We start from the raw sequence: 25,479 nt of genomic DNA on the forward strand, positions 1-25,479 counted from the left end.
AAATGTTGAATTTCCCCATGGGGATGAATAAAGTATCTATCTATCTATCTATCATCTATCTATCTGTAAACAGAATCTGTAAACTGTGAACAAAATGTGCTACTGGAAATAATAAATAGCAATAAATAATGAGCATGAAATAACAAGATAAAAGAATCCTTAAATGAGTGCAGTTATCTCCTTTTGTGTAAGAGCCTAATGGTTGAGGGGTAGTCACTGTTCTTGAACCTGGTGGTGAGCCCTGAGGCAGACGGGTCCCCTGGCTGAGAAATCTGCATCATTATCAGCATGAGTGAGGTATTGGTAGATGGGAGATTAGTGAATATTGTGCCTTCATTTAAGGAGGGCGGCAAAAAAAATCCTGGGAACTACAGACCAGAAAGGATTCTGAGGGTATAAGACATACATACATCTGAAAAGATAAGGGTTAATTAAAGGTAATCAGCGTGGCTTTGTGCATGAAAAATCATATGTTAAGATTTTTATTTTTTTGAGTTTTTTGATCTTGTGACCCAGAAAGCCAACGAGGAATGGCAGTCAATGTGTTTTATATGAACTTCAGTAAGGCCTTTGATAGGTTCTAAACAGTAGGCTGCTCTGGGAGGTTAAACCCATTTGGAATCCATGGAGAGCTGGCTAATTGCATACACAGTTGGCTTGGTGGTGGAAAACAGAAGGTGATGGTGGAAAAAAAATAAAAACACAAAATGCTGGCAGAACTCAGCAGGCCAGACAGCATCTATGGGAGGAGGTAATGACGACGTTTCGGGCCAAAACCCTTCATCAGGAGTGACGACGTTTCGGGCCGAAACCCTTGAGGAAGATTGTTTCTCAGCTGGAAGCCCACGACTAGCGCTGTGCTGTCATTGTTTGTCATCTGTATCAACAACTTCAATCAAAAAACATTTAAGGCTTGGTTAATAAGTTTGCAGATGACACCAAAATTGGTGTATAATGGAAGATGAAGAAAGATAACAAAAATTACAGGGGTATCTTCCCCTGTTCAGCTGAGGAATGGCAATTGGAGTTTAATTCAGTTAAGTGTGAGATGTTACATTTTGGTCAAATCAAAGTAGGACTTTCACAGGGAATGGCAGGGCCCCAGGGAGTGCTGCTGAACAGAGGATCTTGGCAAACAAGTACATGGTTCTCTGAAAGTGAATATAAACAGGATGGTGGAGGATTTTGGCACATTGGCCTTTATAAGTCAGGACACTGAGTATATATGTTGGCAGATCGTGATGCGGTTGTACACGAAATTGACAAGGATGTACTTAGAGTATTGTGTTCAATTCTGATTGCCCTGCTATTGGAACAAAGCCATTAAATTGGAAAGAGTACAAACAAGAATTACAGAGACATTGCCAGGTCCTAAGGGACTAAGTTATAAGGGCAGGACAGACAGGCTAGGACTTTATTCCTTAGAGCACAAGAGACTGAGAGATGACCTTCTAATGGTGTATAAAATCATGAGAGGTGTAGATCGAGTGAATGAGCTCTGTCTTTTTCTCAGGTTGGGGAATCAAGAATTAGAGAGCATAGGTTTAAGGTGAGAGGGGAAAGTTTTATTAGGAACTTGAGGGGCAACATTTTTTCAACAAAAGGTTGTACCTATGTGGAATAAGTTGCCTCAGGAAATGGTTGAGGCAGATACAATAACAACTTCTGAAAGAGAATTGGACATGCTTTGGAAAGGTTTAGAATGTTATGGATCTAGCTTGGATGCAGCAGCTTGGTAGGCATGGAGCAGTTGGGCTGAAGGGCCTGATTTTGGGTTGTATAACTCCGTGATTCTATGTGCAGTCCCTTGTACCTCCACGATTTGCATCTGTTCTGAAACTTCTACAAAATTGAAGCAGAAGATTTGTCTATGTTTTTGAAAGCCCTTACTGTTGAGTTCTTGTCATATTCTGGAATTTTATCAGCTACAATTTCAGCTGTCAAATAACCCTAACTCTAACAATCAAGAATTCCTCTGGACACCTGTTTTTGATAATTTTAGAGTGCTCTTCAGTCCTCCATCCACAACAAGTTTCTGCTCCACCTAAAAGCACTCTTGGACTGTACAGCCACCATTCTGCAATCTGTTACTGCTTTTTCTCTTGTGTGTTTTGAATGACCCGTCTGGGTAGCATGCAACCAAAAGCTCTTTGTTGCATTTCAGTATACATGACCGAACTGATAAACTAATTACCTGTCATTCTGTTGTTCAATACCTCATTTTTAAATCTTTCCCAAGAGATCAAGTCAACTAAATACATGTTACAGTTTTAAATTGAAACAAAAAATACTGCAAAGGTTATCAAATGCTCTCCGGCTTTCAGTGATATATAATAAGCATCTATATTTTTGTTTGTCAATAAGTTTGAGATCTCGACAACCTATCAGAAGCCAAATTAAGTAAAGAGTACCTGTGAGTGATTGAAAATATATTTTAAAAATGCTGTATACCCAGCATAAACATAAAAAATTCTGCAGGTACCGGAAATCCAGAGCAACACACACAAAAAGCCAGAGGAACTCAACAAGTAAGGCAGCATATATGGAGATGAATAACATTTGGTGTTTCAGGCCAAGATCTTTCTTCTTTCATCCTTCCTGTAATTCTTCATTACAAGTGTTCAGGAATGGATTTATTACCCAATCTGCAATTTAGATCAAGGGAAAACCCTGAAATCTCACTGACATGTCTCTCTGACAGTATACTTGAAGATTATCATCTTTTTCTTCCAACTTGGAGAGGCACAAATATTGGTAAAGGTTGTGACAGCCAATGTTGCACTTAAATACAGTTAACGTGAACAGACATGTGGAGACGACTGATTTGACTCACCATTTCCTTGCAACTGAAGATTGATTTCATTAAACTTTGCGAATAATTTTGATAAATAAGCAATGTCACACCTAATATTCTTGAGTTGATTATTGAATGAAGCAATCGAGTCTTCAAAGAGTTTTATCACAAAGTGCATAGAAGTGTCTCAGGCAGTTTTGTCTTGAGAGCCATCTTACTTCTGTGTGCAGCTGCAAGTGTGTGAACTGTTCCTCATTCTCAGTACAAAGCTTTTGAAATAGTCGAGAATTGAGAGCATGGGACATTATTTTATTTACCACTGTGATAACAGTATTTAATGATTTGTGCAGCTGATCACTTAGGACTTTCGCGATAAGATGTTGTCTGTAAATTACATAGTGAAAGGTAAATATGTTCAACATCAGCTTTATTCAAGAAAGTAATAACCCTACTGTGGTGTCTTGTCATTGATGGTGCCCCATCTGTTGCACAAGCAATAATGTTGGTGAGCAGAAACAGTGTTAACATTTCTGATTGATAACGTTTGAAAGCTCATCGACCTGAAATGCTAACCTTGTTTTTCTCTCCACAAATGTTGTTTGACCTGTGGACCCTCTCCAGCATTTTGCTTTTATTCTCTCTGTGAGTGAGAACTGTCTAAATTCTCGTGCAAGTTGATGCAACATAATGTAAAAACGTAAAGAAAAATTGAAATCATTGCACATTTCACTTTGCAAAAATTACCTTCAAATGTAATTAGAAAACAGCAATTAAACAGATTACAAGGTAATCGACTTACTTATTGAAAAGGTGGTTGTCCACTTTCATCTTGCTGTAGGCTTTGAAGTCATCTGGCATCAACATAATTGGAATTTGGACATGACTCAACTCATTGATCTGAAAGAAAAAGGTAACTTCTAAAAATATACTAAATATACTGTGTTTACAGTGTTAATGTTAGGAAAAAGTGTCATTTTTTATATTAGGGTAACTTCTAACAAAGACGTTATACAGAATATCTGACCCTTGGCATTTATAATATTAATGGAAAAAAAGCCTGGCTCAAAGTGTTTAGAGCACATGAACAAAACAAGAAAAACTGATTCTGGTCATCAAACTTGTACTTTAGCTATTCTGCCCTCAGAATGCTTTGGCAAATTTTTCAAAATATCCATTGCTTATTAGGAAACCAGCATGGTGAATTTTAATACATATTTAAAATTTAATTGTAACTAATCTCCATTCTGGCTTGCTTTTGTCTAATTGTTTATTCTCCTAATAATCAGTTCTTTTTGCAACTTTATTGCAATTTCAATACATTTTCTTGCATGATCATGAAACCTACTGCACAGGTTCAAAGTAAGCTGCAGGGTGTTGTAAACTTAGTCAGCTCCTTCGTGGGGGCTAGCCTCTGTAGTATCCAGGCCATCTTCAAGGAGCAATGCCTCAAAAACGTGGCATCCATCATTAAGCACCCTTGTTCCTATTGCGACCACCAGGAAGGAGGTACAGAAGCCTGAAGGCACACATTAAATGATTCAGGAAATGCTTCTTACCCTCTGCCATCCAATTTCTGAATGGACACTGACCCCACGAACACTACCTCACTATTTTGTTATTTTTATTTTTATTTTTACACTACTTATTGAATTTAACCATTCATTTTTTTAACTGTAATTCAAGTTTTTTTTTCTGGAATGTTATGTATTGCATTGTACTACTATTGTAAAGACAACATATTTCACGATATACGCTGGTGACATTAAACCCGATTCTGATTCTGAGATGAAGTGTATAACCGCAAAGAATAAAAGCATTATAGAGAGGCAACTTTGAAATCTTGATTAAATTACATTTTTCAGAAACTGGGAGGTCTAGAGATTTTGGTTCAGCTTGGATGAAATGACTTTAATTATTTACTTTGTAAAGTAAGAAAATCATAGAGAACAACCAAATAGGTAACACTCTGGCATGGATGGAATAAGGTAAAACAGCAGAATGATAATAATAGAAATAATGAGTAGATCTGCAAGGAGCAGTTTGCAATGGGTCACCATGTTCTGGCACCTTCCCAGCAAAAGAATGGCTATTAACTCTGATGATGATGACAGGAATGCTGGTTGTGAAGAGGATGTGCACATAAATATTAAAAGCAGAGAATGTTGTAAACACCCTAGCGGGTAGGCAGCATTTCAGGAATGTGCAACAGCGTCAAAATCTTGGGTCAAAAAGAAGCTTGTCAGAAATGGGAAAGTGAATTTGATTTTCATCTACAGAGGAATATAGATTAAGTGTGAGCACAATGTTCTAGCAATTTGGAATATTATATACAAAAACAGGAATATATCTATTTTGGCAAATGTTATAAAGCAATCGGGTGGACTAGTATATGTTTGATTTTAGAAGAGCAAGATAGAATGGCTGAGATATACAAGATCCTGAGGAGTCTTGAGAGCAGGGGTGTGGAAAGACTGCTTTCTGTTGTGGGGGAATTCAGAATAAGGTGTCCCTGCTTAGAAATAAAGGTTTATCCATCTGTGTCAGAGATGAGGCAATTTTATTGCCTTTAGTGGGTTAAATGTCTTTGGGACATCGTTCCTCAAAGAACAGTGGAAACAAAGTAATTGAATAACTTTAAAGGAAGATGTCGATATATTCTTAATAAGCAGAGGGATGAAAGTTTACTATGGATAAACAGGAATGCAGAGTTGAGATTCCTGGCATCCCTCTTTACATCAGTGGCACAGCAGTGGAAACTGTGAGCAGTTTCAAACTCCTGGGAGTGCACATCTCACACCACCTCTCATTACCCCAGAACTCATCAGGAAAGCTCACCAATGCTTCTATCTTCTATGGAGGCAAATGAGAGACGTACCATCACATCAATACTCACATCATCCTACAACTGTGCAGCAGAGAGCATTTAGCAAGCTGCATCGCTGCATGCTGCAGAAACCGCACTGCGGCAGTCAGGAAGGCTCTACAGTGGGAAGTCAGAACTTCCCGGTGTATCACCGGTACCAGCCCATCCTCCATCAAGGACATATATAGAGAATGGTGCCAGAAAAGAGCCAGTAACATCGTGAAGGATTCCACCCATCTTGTTTATGACTGCTTGTCCCATTCCCATCAGGGAGGAGGCTACATAGCATCCATGGCAGGACACCAGACTCAACCACAGTTACTTTCCCCAAGCAGTAAAGCTGATCAACACTTCCACCCACTAACCCACCTTATGTACAGACACTCCTGTGACTAGCACCACTTTATGAACATACAATCAATGTATATAAGCTGTCTTTTATATATATTTACACACACACACACACACACAACATTTATTGCATCTTTTTTGTGTTCTTTTATTGTGTTGCTTTTGTGCTGCATCAGATCTGGATGACAATTATTTTGTTCTCCTCTACACTTGTGTACTGGAAATAACATTAAGCAATCTTGCATCTTGATTCTTGAACAAGCGGGTGTTGCAGTCAGGGGAAAGTGACTTGGTCAGTAACTTGTTCAATTTCTTTTTAATTAAAAAGCATCATTTATAGTAAAAATCTATACCAAAGAAGAAACAGTATGAAACTTTTATACTCATGGTCAATACATCTACGATGTGTTACCTTATTTTTTAAAATAACAACACTACTGTCACTCATGTAGCTTTATTTCATTGTCTAAGGGGCTTCCATACTCATAAGACCAAAAGATAGAGGAGCAGAATTAGGACATTTAGCCCATCGAGATCTGCTCTGCCAATCCATCATGGCTGATGTATTATCACTCTCAACCCCATTCTTCTGCTTTCTCCCCAACTCAGACCCTCCATGTTAGGTAGCAATGAGGCCTAGTCAATTGTTCATCCTCGGCACAATCACAAGTATTCAAGAGGATCAGAGTGAAATGAAAGTGTACCCTATTGTCAACTGTTACATCAGATGATTGTAATCACAACCTCAAATAGAAGTATTTTACCATAGACAGACAGACATATTTTATTGATCCCGAGGGAAATTGGGTTTCGTTACAGTCGCAACAACCAAGAATAGTGTAGAAATATAGCAATATAAACCATAAATAATTAAATAATGAAGTAAATTATTCCAAGTGGAAATAAGTCTAGGTCCAGCCTATTGGCTCAGGGTGTCTGACACTCTGAGGGAGGAGTTGTAAAGTTTGACGGCCACAGGCAGGAATGACTTCCTATGACGCTCAGTGTTGCATCTCGGTGGAATGAGTCTCTGGCTGAATGTACTCCTTTGCCTAACCAGTACATTATGGAGTAGATGGGAGACATTGTCCAAGATGGCACGCAACTTGGACAGCATCCTCTTTTCAGACACCACTGTCAGAGAGTCCAGTTCCATCCCCACAACATCACTGGCCTTACAAATGAGTTTGTTGATTCTGTTGGTGTCTGCTACCTTCAGCCTGCTGCCCCAGCACACAACAGCAAACATGATAGCACTGGCCACCACAGACTTGTAGAACATCCTCAGCATCTTCCGGCAGATGTTAAAGGACCTCAGTCTCCTCAGGAAGTAGAGACGGCTCTGACCTTTCTTGCAGACAGCCTCAGTGTTCTTTGACCAGTCCAGTTTATTGTCCATTTGTATCCCCAGGTATTTGTAATCCACCATCATGTCCACACTGACCTCTTGGATGGAAACAGGGGTGACCGGTGCCTTAGCCCTCCTCAGGTCCACCACCAGTCTTTTTCACATTAAGCTGCAGATGATTCTGCTCACACCATGTGACAAAGTTTCCCACCGTAGCCCTGTACTCCGCCTCATCTCACTTGCTGATGCATCCAACTATGGCAGAGTCATCAGAAAACTTCTGAAGGTGGCAAGACTCTATGCAGTAGAATAATGAATTCTGTTCTTTTTAAAACTAAAATCCCAAATCAGGACTCCACATAGCTGGAAATAACCCAATTACCAGCCCAATGTAAATGCTGGTGAACAGGGAGATACCTATTTAAACTATTTAAAACAGCTGAAAGCAAAAAAAAATTAATGAGTCGCTATCTTACATCCATTTTGTAAAGGATTAGCCTATTTAATCACCTGAAGACTTCTTAAATCCAGCAACAGAAAATTTAATTGTTCAGATCAACTGTATGCACTGTCAAGAATGTAAATTTTACCCATTGGGAAAATTGCTCAATGCTAATGGGTTAGGATACATTTATATTGATGTTATTGTTTTGTTGTTATTGGTCTGTTAGCAACAATCATTGAATATTTTATAATTCAAACTGCTGCTAATCACCTAACAAATTGAAGTTCACTTTACAAAAGTGCAATATTATACTCTTGTGTTTGCAAGTTATGGGGGGAGCTTTCTGGGGAGAAAAGCTAAAAGTATGTAATTAATTTCAGGCAGAAGCTATTATACAAAACTACAGACTCCATTTTCAGATTGGGATTAGAAGAACTATATTAAAGCGGCAATTGAATTTTATAGTAACCCTACATTATACCAGAGATACTAAAATAAATTAAAATGTAAAGTTAACAGGAAAGCATTGCATTGGTTATGTTAAAGACATGATCTGCATGATACATAATGAAACATACACTGGAAAAAGCTGCATTTGAAGTTTTACTTGGGTGGCTACAACATTCATTGTGGAAGTAATGTGTACTTACAAGAAAATGAGACATTTTAGGAAATCTCCAGGGTCTTAAGTGCACTGGGTCCACATAGGGCCAAGATGCACATCTGGCATGTGTGATTGTTTAGATTTGATTGCCTAAGTGAATTACCAGCTGCAATAATCAGAGATGCAGATATTAGTGGTATTTCTGTAGCAACACCAAACTAGAGTAACTATGAAGGGCATTTTTCCCTTCTTTGACATTGGCCATCCTTTGCAATGCCAATTTGATTCCCAAAGCTCAGTCCTTATACTTGTACCAAACAATTTAGTGAAAGATCAGTTTGGAAAACCAGCACCTCCCCATGAGACTGAAGTGTCCTGAACTTTAAGATTCTCACTGGTCAAACCACGCTGTTAAGACAAATGGCTGGGAAAATTGTTAAACCTCTATCTCCATGATGTCTATGTTATTGAATATTCAACAATAAAAAAGACTCTTAGTGAAAATCAACACTTAAAAAACAAATAGAATTTTAATAAAACACTTAGAAATAATTAAATACATTGAGGAAAACAATTCAATCTATTTAAATGAACTAAATTAATTTTAAATATAACTACTAGGAAACTACCCATTTCCTTCAGAACAATTTCCCTTTCATGTAAACAAATGGAATCATTCAGCAATTTAAAAGAATAAATGACACCAGGTTCAGTGGGCTTTCCAAAAAAGCCAGCACTCCAAGAGAGATTCCGGAGTCCATCATCAGAACCCAGAATGTAAACAGTGAGAATCTTAAAGTTCAGGATACTTCAGCCTCATGGGTGGTCCACGGATAGATTAGATTAGATTCAACTTTATTGTCATTGTGCCGAGTACAGATACAAAGTCAATGAAATGCAATTAGCATCTAACCAGAAGTGCAAAAGAATAGTGTTATTTACAAAATAACTGCGAATAAAAAGTGCTACAGCACACAAATATAAAAGTACTGAGACAGTACAATGTGGGTGCAATACTGCTTAGCGCTGTGATGTGAGGTTCAGCAGGGTCACAGCCTCAGGGAAGAAGCTCTTCCTGTGCCTGCTGGTGTGGGAGCAGAGGCTCCTGTAGCACCTACCGGATGGGAGGAGAATAAAAAGTCCATGGTTAGGGTGATATGCATCCTTGATAATGCTTTTTGCCCTGCCCAGGCAGCGTTTATGGTAGGTGTTGTTAAGGTGGGCAATTGAGTGCCGATAATCCGCTGGGCAGTTTTCACCACACACTGGAGTGCTTTGCGGTCCGATACGGGACAATTGCCAGACCACACTGAGGTGCAGTTGGTGAGTATGCTCTCAATGGTACAGCGGTAAAAGTTCGTCAGTATCCTGGGACAGAGGTGAGCTTTCTTGATGCTCTGCAGGAAATAAAGGCGCTGTTGCACCTTTTTGATCAGGATGGAGGAGTTCAGGGACCAGGTGGGATCATCGGAAATGCGGACACCAAGGAATTTGAAGCTTGATACACGCTCCACTACAGCTCCTTTGATGTAGATGGGGACGTGAGTGTGGCTCCTAGCATGCCTGAAGTCCAGAATAATCTCCTTGGTCTTCTGGGTGTTAAGGGCCAGGTTGTTGTCGGCACACCACATGGCCAGGTGCTGGACCTCGTCCCTGTAGGCCGTCTCGTCATCCCCCCTGATCAGGCCAATCACCGTGGTGTCGTCTGCGAACTTGATTATGGAGTTAGAACCATGTACAGGAACGCAGCCATAGGTGAAAAGGGAGTACAGAAGAGGGCTCAGCACACAGCCTTGTGGCACCAGGGTGAGAATGGAGGAGAACAGGTTGTCTAACTTAACAGATTGGGGTCTGTTAGTCAGAAAATCCAAGGTCCAATTGCAGAGCGATGAGCTGATACCAAGCTGGCGAAGTTTGGCGATCAGCTTGGAGGGGATCACAGTATAGAATGCCGAACTAAAGTCAATGACTAAACCAAAGAGAGGCTGATTTTCCAATCTGATCTTCCACAAAATTGTTTGGTATAAGGACTAATATATTTGATTAAGTCTATAGTACTGTGCAAATGTCTTAGGCACACACACATATTATATATATATATATATATATATATATATATAATGCTTGTAAATCTGATGGGAGCAAAGGATGTTGGGAACAGTGATGGCAGAGCACCATGGGAGGGGTGTGGGACAGGTGATAGAGGAGGAGAGCCAGGGTGAGGGGTGGTGTAGGTGCAGACATACCCAGCTGTCAGACACAAGGCCAAGGTCATTTGCTCTCAAACAATGTGTTTATTTATCATTACAGAATGTATTTCTGGTGCTTCCTGCTCTTTCCTTTCTCCCCAAACATGATGATTCCCCTCTCCCTGTCCCCTCCCACTCTCAGTAGACAATAGAGACCCCTATCAGGATCAGGTTCATCATCACTCACATATACCATGAAGTATTTTATTTTGCAGCAGTATATATACACAAACACATATACTGTATACTTGCAGGAATTGATTCAGTGTGGGGGAGGAAGGGCATTGAGGGAAGAGAATTTCTCTTTGTAGTACAGGTGGCTCCCGTTTTTCGGACGCTCGCTCTACGACACCTCACTGTTACGAAAGACCTACATTAGTTACTTGTTTTCGCTAACAGAAGGTGTTTTCACTGTTACAAAAAAAGGCAGCGCACCCTCAGCAGCCGAGCTCCTCTCCCGGAACTGCACTGTAGCCGCCATTGCTTAAGCACGTGCCTGTGAGCATCTGCGCTTTATCTCATATATTTTGTGCAACCGTTAGCAAGATGAGTTCTAAGGTATCAGAAAAGCCTAAAAGAGCTCGTAGGGGTGTTACACTCAGTGTAGAACTGCGTCAATGTGTGCCCCTGGGAACAGCCCATAGATCAGAGGGTCCTCTGTTACGCAATTGCTGGAGATAAACCAGGACCCAGATTCTTGCGTCAGTAATTCAAAATGTGGTGACCATTTCTGCCACTACCACCACTCGGGCAAATATCTCCAAGCTTGTTCCATTCTCTAGGTAAAATAAATCTTTCCCCCATCTCTCACTCAATTTCCATCAAGTGCATCAACTCTTCCCCACTGGGTTTTAACCCCATCCACAAAGGGAATTTTGTGTTCCTCTGTCCAGCAATGCCCCATAACATTTTATATATCTCAACTGTCATCCCTCAACATCCTCTGCTCCAAAAAAAAACCCCTCAGCTAATCCAAAATATCCTCACTGCTATAATTTTCCAGTTCTGGCAACACCCTCCTAAGCCTTTTCAGGGTACTCTTCAAGCAAATCACACCTTTTCTTCAACAGGGACCAAGACTGTAGCGAGCCTAACCCCCTGCTCCTACATTATATCTGATAAAGGGAAACAACCAGTGTGCCCTTTTAACCATCTTATCAGCCTGACCTACTGTAACAAACTGTGGACATACAAGACTTTCTGCTGCTCTGCACCATTGTACTATATCTCCTGCTCAGAAGCACTTCCCTAAATGCATTGTTCCCTCCAAGTTCAATTCCATTTGCACTTTTCTGCCTGACCAACTACACCCACCTCTACTTGTCAGCCTCCCCCCCACGGACTGCCTTGGTAAAGCAGCCACCCAGCCTGGTCATTCTCCATTCTCTCCCCTCGGGCAGTGCTTGCTTCTCGCTGCTGCCATCAGGAAGAGGGTACAAGGGCCTCAGAACCCACACTAACAGATTAAGGAACAGTTATTCCCCCCCCCCCAATCGTGTGGATAGTCAGAGCCTTTTCCCCAGGGCTGAAATGGCTAGCACAGGAGGGCACAGTTCTAAGGTGCTTGGAAGTAGGTACAGAGGAGATGTCAGGAGTAAGTTTTTTAAGCAGAGAGTGGCGCGTGTGTGGAATGGGCTGCTGGTGACGGTGGTGGTAGAGGTGGATACGATAGGGTATTTTAAGAGACTCCTGGATAGGTACATGGAGCTTAGAAAAATAGAGGGCTACGGGTAATCCTAGGTAATTTCTAAGGTAAGGACATGTTTGGCACAGCTTTGTGAGCAAAAGGCCTGTATTATGCTGTAGGTTTTTTAGGTTTCTAAGTTTCAATCACTAGGCTCTTGACAGCTTCACTTGCCCCATCACTGAACTGTTGCCACAACCTATGGACTCATGTTCAAGGACTCTTCACCTCATGTCCTCGATATTTATCATTTGTTTGTTTATTCATTCATTCGTTTATTTATTTATTAATTTGCCCATCTATTTATTCAGTCATCTGCCTATTTACTCAAATAATATATTTATTATTTATTTGCCCGTCCATTCATTTACTGAGTTTTGCAGTTTGTTGTCTTTTGCACATTGGTTGTTTGTCCATCCTGTCAGGTTCAGGATTTCAGATTCTATTATGTTTCTTGGATTTATTGAGTATGCCCACAAGAAAATGAAACTCAAGGATGTATGGTGACATATACACACTTTGAAAATAAATTGACTTTGAACTTTGTAAAGGTACAAAGCCACACACTCAATATGCTGGAGAAACTCAGCAGATTAGGCAGCATTATGAGTAAACAGTCAATGTTTTGAGCTGAGTCCCTTCTTCGTGGATGGAAGGGAAGGGGGGGGGGGGGAGATGCCAGAATAGAAAGGTGGTGGGAGGGGAATGAGGACTAGCTAGGTGAAGCCAGGTGGGTGGGAAAGATGAACAACTGGAGATGAAGAAACCTGATAGGAGAGCAGAGTGGACCATAGGAGAAAGGGAAGAAGGAATGGCATCAGGAGGAGTAGATGCAGATGAGGAGAGGTAAGAGGCCAGGGTGGGGCCTAGAAGAAGAGGGAAGGGCAGGGAAAAAAATTACCTGAAGAAGAAATTGATATTCATGTCAGTTGGTTGGAGACAGAATATGAGATGTTGCTCCTGCACCCCGAGACTGGCCACACTGTGGCAAAAGAAGGCCATGGTCTGACATGTCAGAACGGGAATGGGGATAGAAATTAAAATGGCTGGCCACTGGGAAAATCTGCTTCTGGCAGATGGAGTGGAGGTACTCGACAAACCGGTCCTCCAATACAAAAGCCTGAAAGTATGAGCCAGCATGCTCAAGGACAGTTTCTGTACACGTTATAACAATGTTGAAAAGTTCCGTAGTATGATAAGACAGAATCTTGACCTCAAAATCTACCTAGCTATGATCATTTACCTTATCTACCTATACTGCATTACCTTGTATGCTGTCAGTGCGCTGTTGTAATTATCTGCATGAATGGAATGCAAGATGAATGTTTCAATAATAAACCAACTTATCAACCACAAGGTCAATTTTTGCATCATCTGCTAATGTTTTTATGATGTCCCCAAACCTAGGGAACTGAGTGCAAAGCCCGATGGAATCCCAGAGATAATAGCTTCCAGTCTCAAAAACATACGTCAACTATCGCCCCATGCGTTCTTTCTCTGTGTTAACTTTCGATCCAATTTGTCAATATCCCTTGGATTTCAGGAGTCTTTACTCTGTTGAAATCCATGTAGACTACATAAAATGCACAGCTTTCAATCAAAAAATCTTTTTACCTCCTGAAGGAATTCCATTAATCTGACCCTAAACATATTCAACTGATTGTCCTTGACTGATTCCTACCTTTCTAAATAAAGGTTATTTAAATTGTTTATTGAGATACAGCACAGAGCAGGCCCTTCCAGCCATGGCACCCAGCAATCCCCAATGACCAATTAACTTACCGACTGGTACGTCTTTGGATTGTGAATTGAACCAGGTCACCTGTACTGTAATGTATTGTGCTAACAACCACACTACTGTTACTGGAAAGGATTCAATTTTTTTTCCATAACTGAAGTCAAACTAAATTGGCTTGTAATTAGCTGGTTTATCCCTTCCTCCCACTGACTCTAGTTCTCGAATCCTCTCGTACCACTCATGTGGCCAGGAAGGACTGAAGAATTGCAATCAGAGCCCTGGAGTCTCCTCCCTTCCTTCCTTTACAACCTGTAATATATTTCACCCAGGCCTGGCAACTTATTCATTTTTTATGGATGCTAAATCCATTATTACTTCCTTTTATTATTTTAACCCATTCAATATTTTAACATCCGTTCACCACAACATTTTAAGACATTTGCAAATTATTCATTAGTTATTTATATATCTTTATTCAGCAATTAATACAAAGAAAAACTTCCTTCAGTAATATACAGTGTCTTGTCGAAGTGTTCTGCCTTCAACTCTTTGTTCACATAAATGAGTATTACAGCCAGGGACTTTGAACAATTTAACTGAGAATTTTTATTTGAGAATCACATGCTCCTTTTCTGTCCACAGTAGAGCACAAAATAATGGGGGAAATTATGAAACTTGAAAAATTAAAATCTCAAAAATTGAAATGTTAGCAGTTCAAAAGTATTCATCCCCTTTAGCTCAGTACTTAGTTGAACCACCTCTCCCAGCTATTACAGCCAGTAGACTTCTGGATTAGTCTCTATTAGTTTTGCACAATGTGATAGGGCAGGATTTGTCCATTCCTCCTTGCAAAATTTTTCAAGTTGTGCCAGCCAAGGTGGGGAGTGGCAGTGGACAGCAATCCTGAGGTCCTGCCAGAGACGTTCAATCCAGATACGATCAGGACTCTGACTGGGCCATTAATTTTCTTCATTTGAGGCCACTCCATGGTTGCTTTGGCTGTGTGCTTTGGGTCGTTGTCCTGCTGAAAGACAAACTTCCTCCCCAGTTTAAGCTTTCTGGCAGAGGCTAGCAGTTTTTTTTAAATCAAGGAGCTCTCTGTATTTAACAGTATTCACTGTCCCATCAATCCTGACCAAATTTCCAGTCCCTGCTGCTGTAAAGCATCCCGATGGCATGAAGTTACCTCCAGCACACTTTACAGTAGGGATGGTGTTACCTGCCTTATGTGCAGTATTGGACTTATGCCACATGTACCACTTAGTGCTGAAGCCATAAAGTTCCACTTTAGTCTCATATGACCACAAGAACTTCTTTCACATCTTTAAAATATCTTCTATGTGACATTTTGTAGTCTTTATGGGCAAGGATATATGCTTTTTTTTTTAAAAAGCCTGGGCTTCTTCCTTGCCACTATTCCATAAATGCCCGTTTTTTTGCAAGACCTTAGAGATTGTAGGACCAAAAACTTCATCTCCAGTCGCAGCCACCGACTTCTGCAGCTCACTCAGAGTGACTTTTGGAGTCACAGTAGCGTCTCTTACAAGTAACCATTCTACTTCATAGCCAAGTTTAGAGGGGTGGCCTGATCGAGGCAGTGTGGCTGTGGTTTCATATCTTTTCCACTTCTTCACGATGGACTGCACTGAGCTCCGAGGTACAGTCAGTGGTTTGGAGATGGTCTTGTACCCTTCCCCAGACTTGTCCCTCTCTATTATCATTTCCCTGACTTGTCTTGAACACCCTTTTGCTCCATGGTCAGATCAGCCATGATACTATGAATGGTGCAGCAGGCTCGACAGGCTTACTCCTGCTTCTATTTCTTACACTCTTTGTCTTCATTTTGGTTTGATCTGCTGAAAATCTACCATACTGTTGGACGTTAAAGTGAGAGAGGATATCTATTCTTACAAATTCAATGAAAACAAGTGATTCTCCAATTTCCTACATCAGCAAATTGGGTGAGTTGGTAAGGTAATATACAAATTGCACCTGGGGAAAGTTAGCATTGTAATTACAAAGGGGATGAATACATTTTCAGCCTCACAATTTTGGTTTTTAAGTTTTAGTAAATTGTTGACAGGTTTTGGAATTTTTCTTTTGATTTGACATGATGCACAATGATTTATAGATTAGCTTAAAAATCCTACTTCAACATATCTTACATTTAGAAAATGAGATAGTAAGATGTGAAAATAGTTGTGGGGGCTGAATACTTGTGCACTGTATGGCAGACATAGTTTAAGCAATTGTTTAAAAATTGTAAATATTACATTTAACACAAATGAGAGGAGGGTGGGAGAGAGAGGTGCTGAAAAGAGAAAGAGTAAAACTAGATCTGGCATCCTTTGACTCAATTGAACTCAATTTATATGAACTCAACAATATACCAGCATTTAACCACAGTCATGCAGCATAGAAACAAGTCTGACTTGCCTATGTTCCCTATCTGAGCTAGTTCCATTTGTTTGTGTTTGGCTCAATATCATCTAAACATTTTCATCCAGAAGTCTGTTCAAGTGAGAAATCAGCTTTTTTCTCAGATGAGCAAAATAAACAAGGCTTGCTGTTGGTCTGGGTCGACCATGGGTGTTGCACCCCAGCTGTCTACATGATAAGCAAGCCAGGGCAATACAATACGGAGAACAAGCTGGCTGGTGTCTATGTAGGAGGCTCCCCTCTCCATGTAGCTGATGAATCCAAAGGAACAGCAGAGACTGACACATTCTGGAACCAGCGGATGCCAGTCAATATTGAACTCAACATAGGACTGCCTTAGGGAATCCAGCTCCGGATTTTTCCCTCGGGGTTTACTCCCGTAGCCTTCTCCATAGCTGCAAGGTGGCAGAGATTTGAGATTGGAGTTTGCCTTCTCCTAGATGAGCTGCCAACCAAGGCTGACGAGCCCTATCTGCCCAACCGATAGATTTGAAGATGCTAATAACCCACCTTTGCCCTTCTCCTGTCAGTAGAAGTGGTTCCACCGGGCTTAGTTGCTAAGCTTCATGTGAAGGCGAGGAGCTAATCTAGGTTGACAGAGGTTATTTGAGAAACATGCCATAAAAATGCTCCCCCAGGAGCAACCTCCTGGCTTTTCCACTGTGCTTTCAACATTATAAGAGTGTTTGAACCTGTTAAAAGTGGAATCATGATGCAAAAACTTCAGTGGAATAGTCCATCTTTACTATTTTTTGCAGTGGGATTAATATGCACAGTGCTGTATAATCCTTATTAAATCAGCTTTAGAAAAATTATAATGATTTAAAACTTAATACAGTGTAGTAACTACAAAAACAATCCATTAACTTAAATATTTAAATTAACCCTGTCTCTGTATAATTTAATCATCAGCACATGGCAGATTTAGGAGAGAGAGAGAGAGAGGGAGATGGTGAAGGTCAGGGAGAGGGAGCTGGTGCTGTGAGAAAGGTCTGCCACTCATAGGATATCATGTCAGAATTTAGCAACATTATGGGTGTTGTAATGTGAGTATTATTAAAAGTAAGTTAATATTAATCGGGAAGCTGTTGGTAGCAAGATGTGGGATCCGGGGTTGGCGGGGTCTTTACTTCCACTCTTGTTTACTCCCAGTATGCGTTGTATGTAGTTCCTCCACCCAGGCCGCACGAGGTACCGGGAAGCCTCTGTATTGTAAATATCATTTGCCGTCCCAGATAAAGATGCTCTTTTGGCCATCAAGTTGTCGAGTGGTCTTTTTGTAAAGTAGAAGTTACCACATTATTTTTGGCGACAAGGTAAACTGGTTTTGTGGATGGGTCAGCCCCGTTTTCGATCAGGAGCTGTGAGCAGGCGAGGAGCCTCATGTTCGGATGGCTACGTTCGGCATGGTCAGTGTGTTCGACGAGCAAATCGAGGAGTGGCTGGAGTACGAGGAAAGGTTGGGCCACTTTTTCTGTGCTAATGGAATTACTGAGGAGGCTAAGAAGCGCTCTATTCTCCTGAGTGTACGTGGGGCAAGGACTTACAAGCTGATACGGAACTTAGCTACACCGCGGAAACCGGGAGAAATTCCATACGGCGAACTGGTCAAGCTCGTGGGGAACCACCACAATCCGAAGCCTTCGGTGATAGTTCAACGGTTCAGGTTTCACAGCCCTGTCCGGAAGTCAGGTCAGTCTGTGGGCGGTTTTGTGGCTGAGCTTCGGCAGCTATTGGAGCATTGCGATTTCGGAGCCGTGTTGGATGATATGCTCCGTGATAGGTTAGTATGCAGCATTAATAATGACGCCGTACAATGTCGCTTGTTGGGGGAAACCCCACCGTTGACTTTCAAGACAGCCCTAGAGATTGGTCAAGGCATGGAGTTGGCTGCTAATAATGCCAAGGATATCAGATTCAGATTCAGTTTATTGTCATTTAGAAACCACAAATGCAATGCAGTTAAAAAATGAGACAATGTTCCTCCAGAATGATATCACAAAATGATATGTCAAAACAGACTACACTAGAAAATCCACATAACATTTGGCAATCCCCAATCCAGAGTCCGGAGAGGCTGCTGTGTATTAATATCGCGCTACCATCTTAGCACGTTCCCCGGAAAGGAGCTCCAATCCCACCAGACAAAACAAGACCAAAAACGAAAGCTACATGACCTGCACAAAACCACATAGTTACAACATATAGTTACAACAGTGCAAACAATAGCATAATTGATAAAAAAGACTATGGGCACAGTAAAAATAGTCCAAAGATGTTAAAGGACTATAAGTTCAAAAGAAACCACCACACAGTTTCCACAAGTCCTCAGGGTCCCAACAGACTTGCCATCCCACGCCGGCGGCAGAAGGGAATACCCCCCCATGGACTTCCACGGCGCCGCCCGACTCAGCCTCGCAGACGCAGCACACACCGAAAGCGACCTGACCACAGCGGACTCCAAGTCTGTCGAACCTCCGAGCCGACGACCATCCCCTCTGGCACAGCTTCTCCGAGCACCATCCTCTGCCGAGCGTATTAAAACGGTCCCGCCAACGGCCATCGGCAACGTGACCCCGAGGACTGGGGGCCTGTTATTCCCAGCAGAGTCCCGGACCTCACAGCAGCAGCAGCAACGAAGAAGGTCTTCCTGGAGATTTCCAGATGTTCCTCTGTGCTCCCACGTCCGTTTTCAATCGATTATGATTGTGCATGGTACCGCACTTCACAAATAACAGATAATCAGCTCCGGAGTGGCCGCTGCAAGCTGCGTTGCGCCGCCATCTTGGAAAGGATATGGGGGGGGGGGGGGTCGCAGTCGGCGGCTGTGCAGCGGGTGGAATGTTTTTGGTGTGGAGGAACGCACTATGCAAATGTTTGTAAATTCAAAGATACTGTGTCATGCTTGTAGCAAAAAGGGACATTTAGTTAAAAAGTGCAGGAGTATAAAGGGTGAGGTTAAGCCTGGGCAGGGGAAAGCTCAACAGACTCAGGCAGCCACACACCACCTGGGAGAAGCAGACAAGGAGGCAGCGTGTGTCTACAACATGTTTGGGGTGGAAACGGATGAGGGACCACCTGAACCATATTATGTCACAGTCACTGTCAAGGGAAAGGACATTAAGTTCAAGATTGATTCAGGGGCTACTGCATCAGTCATTAGTGAAGAGACCTACAGGAGGACATAGGGATCCAACCTGCCTCCCATCAGACCGTCCAAGCTCCAACTCAGGACCTATATGGGGCAGCCCATACCTCATTTAGGGGTGTTATATGTGGATATTTTGGCCAGGGGTCAGAAGGCTGAAGCCAGGCTGGTGATAGCTAAAGGCAGTGGGCCCAGTCTTCTGGGCTGCGATTGGCTTCATAAAATCCGGCTCAACTGGCATGAATTTAAATATGCACACATGACGGAAGAGCATGAGGTGCAGCGTGCAGATGAAGTCACGATGGCAATGTGAGTGACAGACATAGTCCGGACACATTTGAGAGTGAGCTCGCAGCGCAGCTTGCGGCTCTTCAGCCTATTACAGGAGCAATTGAAGTTACCCCCTCGGCACTGGAAGCCAGCATGCCACTTCTAGTACAGTGAAGCAGTGACCCAGCTTTTGTACCACCTGCCCAGTTACAGCAAGGTGCATCTCAGCCTGATCATCCCGCTAACAGGAACCTGCATGTGAAGCCAATCGTAACCGTAGCAAACGGGGCACCCGCAGACGATGTAAGAACAGAGCCTCCAGGACCACCAGACAAACATTCAGAAAGCAATCTAAGTGATTTGACAAAGAAAGTAGAATTTTCTGGAGGCGGCTGCCCCCTGGGAATCCATGTGGTGCCTTTTAACTCTACGCTGAGTGGAAGATTCCTTGGCCTGGGTATTCGTGGTATTGAAGAGAACAGCCATTCAAGAGAAGAGAACCTGCTCCAGGAGAATGAATGTATCATCAAAATCAATGACTGTGATTTAACAGACAAGACCTTTGCTCAAGCACAAGAGGTTTTCCGCAGACATCCAGACCACGTGCGCCTGCGTCATGATTCCGGCTCAGAGGTAAACGGTTCCATGGAGTTTCCAATGGTGAGACAGACTACTGGGGAAGCATGTCCACCAGTGACTTTGCCAGAGGGAGAGACACTGGCAGAGAGGGCAGAGTCCCCCGAAGAGGATGACCATTCTCTCACGGACACACAGACCCCTCTCGTGTCCCCAACACTAGATCCACCCAAAACATCCTCACCAGCAGTGCCTGCTGGGTCACCGGGGGTAGTGCGTAGATCACAGCGCCCTCGCAAACCTCCTGACAGACTGAATCTTTGATTGGATAGTTTCTTTTGTTGTTAGATTGAATGTTCAATTTGCCATTTTTTTTTGGTGTTTTTGTATTGGTAACCTGTTCCTAATGATACCACTGTTTTCATTTCTCAGTTCTTCTATATTTGGGGAATGTTGGATTTTAAAGGGGGAGAAGTGTTGTAATGTGAGTATTATTAAAAGTAAGTTAATACTAATCAGGAAGCTGTCGGCAGCAAGAGGCGGGGTCCGGGGTTGGCGGGGGTCTTTACTTCTGCTCTTTTTTACTCCCAGTATGCATTGTATATAGTTCCTCCACCCAGGCCGCACGAGGTACCTGCAAGCCTCTGTATTGTAAATATCATTTGCCGTCCCAGATAAAGATGCTCTTTTGGCCATCAAGTTGTCCAGTGGTCTTTTTGTAAAGTAGAAGTGACCACAATGGGAGCACATTTGTGTCAACAAGTGTCCATAGTCCAGCGTTCATCACCTGGGTACATGCTGTAACCTGCCTTACGATTTCTATGCCCATTTTGTCTTTCTGTTCCAAGTGCCACTTCCCTTATCTTTATTTTTGAGCTATTTAGAAAAGCAATTTGTCTCTAAGCTTTGTTGACGAGTAACAAGATGGTGTCAGAACCATCCAGAGTAACTTGTACATTAACATTCATTTCCTCTCTGTATGGGAGAAACATGTCCCGTCAGCAATTCCTTTTCGCAATGTGTTCATGAGTAATAGTTCAATACAGAGAAGATGGTCTGCATTTAAAAATCCCCGTCCATGTGAACCGCTAAAGCATTGATGAAAAAGGAAATAATAAAACAAATGGCTATTTAAAAATAATTTACTGTGACAGCTTTAAACTTGGATCAGCACAAGATCTGAGATTAGATTTAATTCAGAGACTCAACGCAAAATAATTGATTAAGCATTGTAGAGATGGATCTTGAAATATATTAATTTTAACTAAATTTTACAAAAATAAGTAGGGAACTATGTCTTAAATCTCCAGAATGCTGAAAGCATTGCTGAAGTTTATAACATTCCTGCAAGTATCAATTTTGTAAGTTAATGGTTTACAAGGTCAACATTGCTACTCTGAGAATGCCATGTTTCAAACATTTAGTGATCGGGCCCTCCAGCCTACTTCAACATTCAACGAGATCACGGCTGATCTACCCCAGGCCACAACTCTCCCTCTACACTAGATCCACATACGCCTCCATTCCTTAACATTTCAAAAAATAAATCTCTTTCTCAAATACCATCAGTGATCTAGCCTACACACCCCTTTAGTTAGAGAATTCCAGAGTTTCACCAACCTCTTCTTTGTATCTTTAGCTGTTAAGTGAATCATACTTTGAATAATCAAAGCATTCACCAAAATATAAAAAATTACATTTGTAACTTATAATTATCTTACAGGAAAGATGGATTAATTAACATTTTCACTTTTATAATTTAGTGCAATACCGAGAAGGAACATCACGTATTTCAAACCTTGAAATTATAGTGTTGTTTTCTTTTCCAAACATGTAGAACAAATGTATATCTTCCTTGGCAAGATACCTGCAGTAAATTTATCCAGCTATTCAAATACTGTCATTTAAAATGCACCGCACCATGAAATTGCTTCCACTAAAGAATAAATGTGAATACTGTATGCTCATTTTGGAATCCAGCTCAAATTCCGATTCTTGAAGCAATTCTGAAATTCAAAGATTGAATGTACATTTATTGTCAAAATATGCATGCATTATACAACCCCGAATTTTGTTTTCCCATACAGAGTCATGAAACAAAGAAAGACAACCATGGAACCTGTTCAAAGAAAAACATCAAACACCTGACACAGAAAAAAAGAGCAAATTATGCAAATAACAAAAAAAAAGTGAAAAACACAGAATATCAGAATCAGGTTTATTATCACGGGCATGTGACGTGAAATTTGTTAAATTAGCAGCAGCAGTTCAATGCAATACATAATCTAGAAGGGAAAAAATAATAAATACAAGTAAATCAATTACAGTATACATATATTGAACAGATTTTTAAAAAGTGCATAAAACAGAAATACTGTATATTAAAAAAAAGTGAGGTAGTGTCCAAGGGTTCAATGTCCATTTAGGAATCGGATGGCAGAGGGGAAGAAGCTGTTCCTGAATCGCTGAGTGTGTGTCTTTAGGCTTCTGTATCTTCTTCCTGATGGTAACAGTGAGAAAAGGGCATGCCCTGGACACCGCATTTCTGAGACACCACTCCCTGAAGATGTCCTGAGTACTTTGTAGGCTAGTACCCAAGATGGAGCTGACTAGATTTACAACCCTCTGCAGCTTCTTTCGGTCCTGTGCTGTAGCCCCTCCATACCAGACAGTGATTCAGCCTGTCAGAATGCTCTCCAAGGTATAACTATGGTAGTTTTGGAGTGCATTTGTTGACATGCCAAATCTCTTTAAACTCCTAACGAAGTATAGCCGCTGTCATGCCTTCTTTATCACTACATCAATATGTTGGGACCAGGTTAGATCCTCAGAGATCGTGACACCCAGGAACTTGAAGCTGCTCACTCTCTACACTTCTGATCCCTTTGAGGATTGGTATGTGTTCCTTCATCTTACCCTTCCTGAAGTCCACAATCAGCTCTTTTGTCTTACTGACATTGAGTGCCAGGTTGTTGCTGCGGCACCATTCCACTAGTTGGCATATCTCACTCCTGTACGCCCTCTCGTCATCACCTGATATTCTACCAACAATGGTTGTATCATCAGCAAATTTATAGATGGTGTTTGAGCTATGCCTAGCCACACAGTCATGTGTATATAGAGAGTAGAGGAGTGAGCTAAGCACACACTCCTGAGGTGCGCCAGTGATGATCATCAGTGAGGAGGATATGCTATCACCAATCCGCACAGATTCTGGTCTTCTGATTAGGAAGTCGAGGATCCAGTTGCAGAGGGAGGTACAGAGGCCCAAGTTCTGCAACTTCTCAATCAGGACTATAAAACACCAAACTATAAATCATCGAACCATTCCAGGCATATTCAGTTCAACCTAGCTCTGCGTCGTTCATTAACTTCAGGCCATAGAGCCAGCCTGCCCCGATCAGAATCACACAAAATAGCAACAAAAAAGTGTTATGAATGTACCACAGCTCTGAGGGGCCGAAGGGTGCGGGACCAGCCCCCTCCTTCCGGAGAATCGCAAGATCACTATTAGTACGGGTCTTGGACCCAGGAAATGAGAGACAATGCAACGGATTTGACCATTGTTCTTAGAGACACCTGTGTGAATTGCGACTCTATACTACGTGCCAGCTATCAGGGACATGGACACCCTCGGGCAATGTGGGGTGGGGATTGTATCACCCCACCTTGATTGACATCTACAAATCTGCCAGTCACGATAAAAAGGGGACTGCAGGAGGCAGTACCCCAGCGACGCACCAGAAGGAGACACCATCGCTCATCGCTCCCGTGATGACGGGAAGCTGTTCGGGAGCCACGTGTGATTCGGTTCCCCGAGCTTGGGGAACGAGTGGCTGATAACACCGAAAAGGATTTCGAACTGACAACGGGGAACCCACGTTCCCGATTCAACGGTTTGAGTCCAAAAGGCTGGCAAGTTTATTTTCTCACCAAAATTCTTTCTCTCTCCAACCAGTGAAAACCCAGCGGTCCCCAAACGGCTAAAAGCCTGTATGAACTGGCGAGACTTTTATATTTCCATCGGACAATATTTTTACCCCTAGACAAAACGATAGAGCCACTTCTTATTGTTGATTATTACTATACCCGCGCTTTAGATTGAGTATTGACGACGTATATTATCTGAATGTTTGTATTAACCTTACTTTTGTGCCCCTTTATAAATAAAAACGTTTAAAAATAGTACCATCAGACTTCAGCGGACCTCTCTATCTTTGCTGGTAAGTGACCCAGTTACGGGGTTCGTAACAAAAGCAACCAGAAACACATCATAACGTGAACGAAAGAGGCAATCCATAAGCTGCATCGATTATACCTTGTCCTAGGCCCAGGACTCGGGCACCATCCAGCCAGAGGGAGAGACAGACCATTTGAACCCCGGAACAGGGAGGGAGAGGAGAGTGGGGGAGAGGGGAGAGTTGAGGAGGGAGACTGTTAGACACAGACTTCCAACAGCAGCAAGTGAGAGGGAGAGACCGACCATTCGAACCTATGGACCTATGGGAGGGGGAGGGGGAGGAAACACGTTACACACAGACCTCCAGCAGCAGCGAGCGAGAGGCTGGTAGAAGCACTGAACGACCACTCGTTTCCACTCTCGCCTCAATTATTTCAATCTTCCTCGAAGCTTTAATCGGTGAGGAATAGAGGCAATCGTGGGCTCGCAGCATTAAGACCAGTATTCACTTTTAAAAGAACATTATTAACTGGATTTTCAAAGCATTTGTTCTTCAGATCTGGAGAACTTTGGTTTAAGTGATTCATTACTCTCATTCATTGCTAGTGAGCCCTGCAAGGCCATCAAGAGGTTTCATAGTTTTTTCTACACTTTGCCCAGTATATCACTGCATTTCCTGTATCAAGCTTCAATAGAGGGATTGAATTCATGATCTCTAGCTTGTGAACATTACAGCCCCAAACAATGGCCCCATGTGCACTGGTTAATGTAATACGAAGGCTAAATTTGC

The 25,479-nt window shown here is 42.0% G+C and overlaps 1 protein-coding gene across 2 annotated transcripts in view; it reads right to left on the bottom strand.

Annotated features, from left to right (window-relative positions):
* Nucleotides 1–25,479, bottom strand: part of pip4k2aa (phosphatidylinositol-5-phosphate 4-kinase, type II, alpha a) — a 291,639-nt gene that overhangs the window by 129,033 nt on the left and 137,127 nt on the right. For both annotated transcript variants that reach the window (XM_073054652.1, XM_073054651.1), the window contains exon 2: nt 3,594–3,691. In XM_073054652.1, coding sequence (XP_072910753.1) covers nt 3,594–3,658 — 65 coding nt within the window. In that variant the 5' untranslated portion in view covers nt 3,659–3,691. The remainder of the gene's footprint in view (nt 1–3,593; nt 3,692–25,479) is intronic.

This window comes from Hemitrygon akajei, chromosome 8, assembly GCF_048418815.1.
Source record: "Hemitrygon akajei chromosome 8, sHemAka1.3, whole genome shotgun sequence".
Taxonomy (NCBI): Eukaryota; Metazoa; Chordata; class Chondrichthyes; order Myliobatiformes; family Dasyatidae; genus Hemitrygon; species Hemitrygon akajei.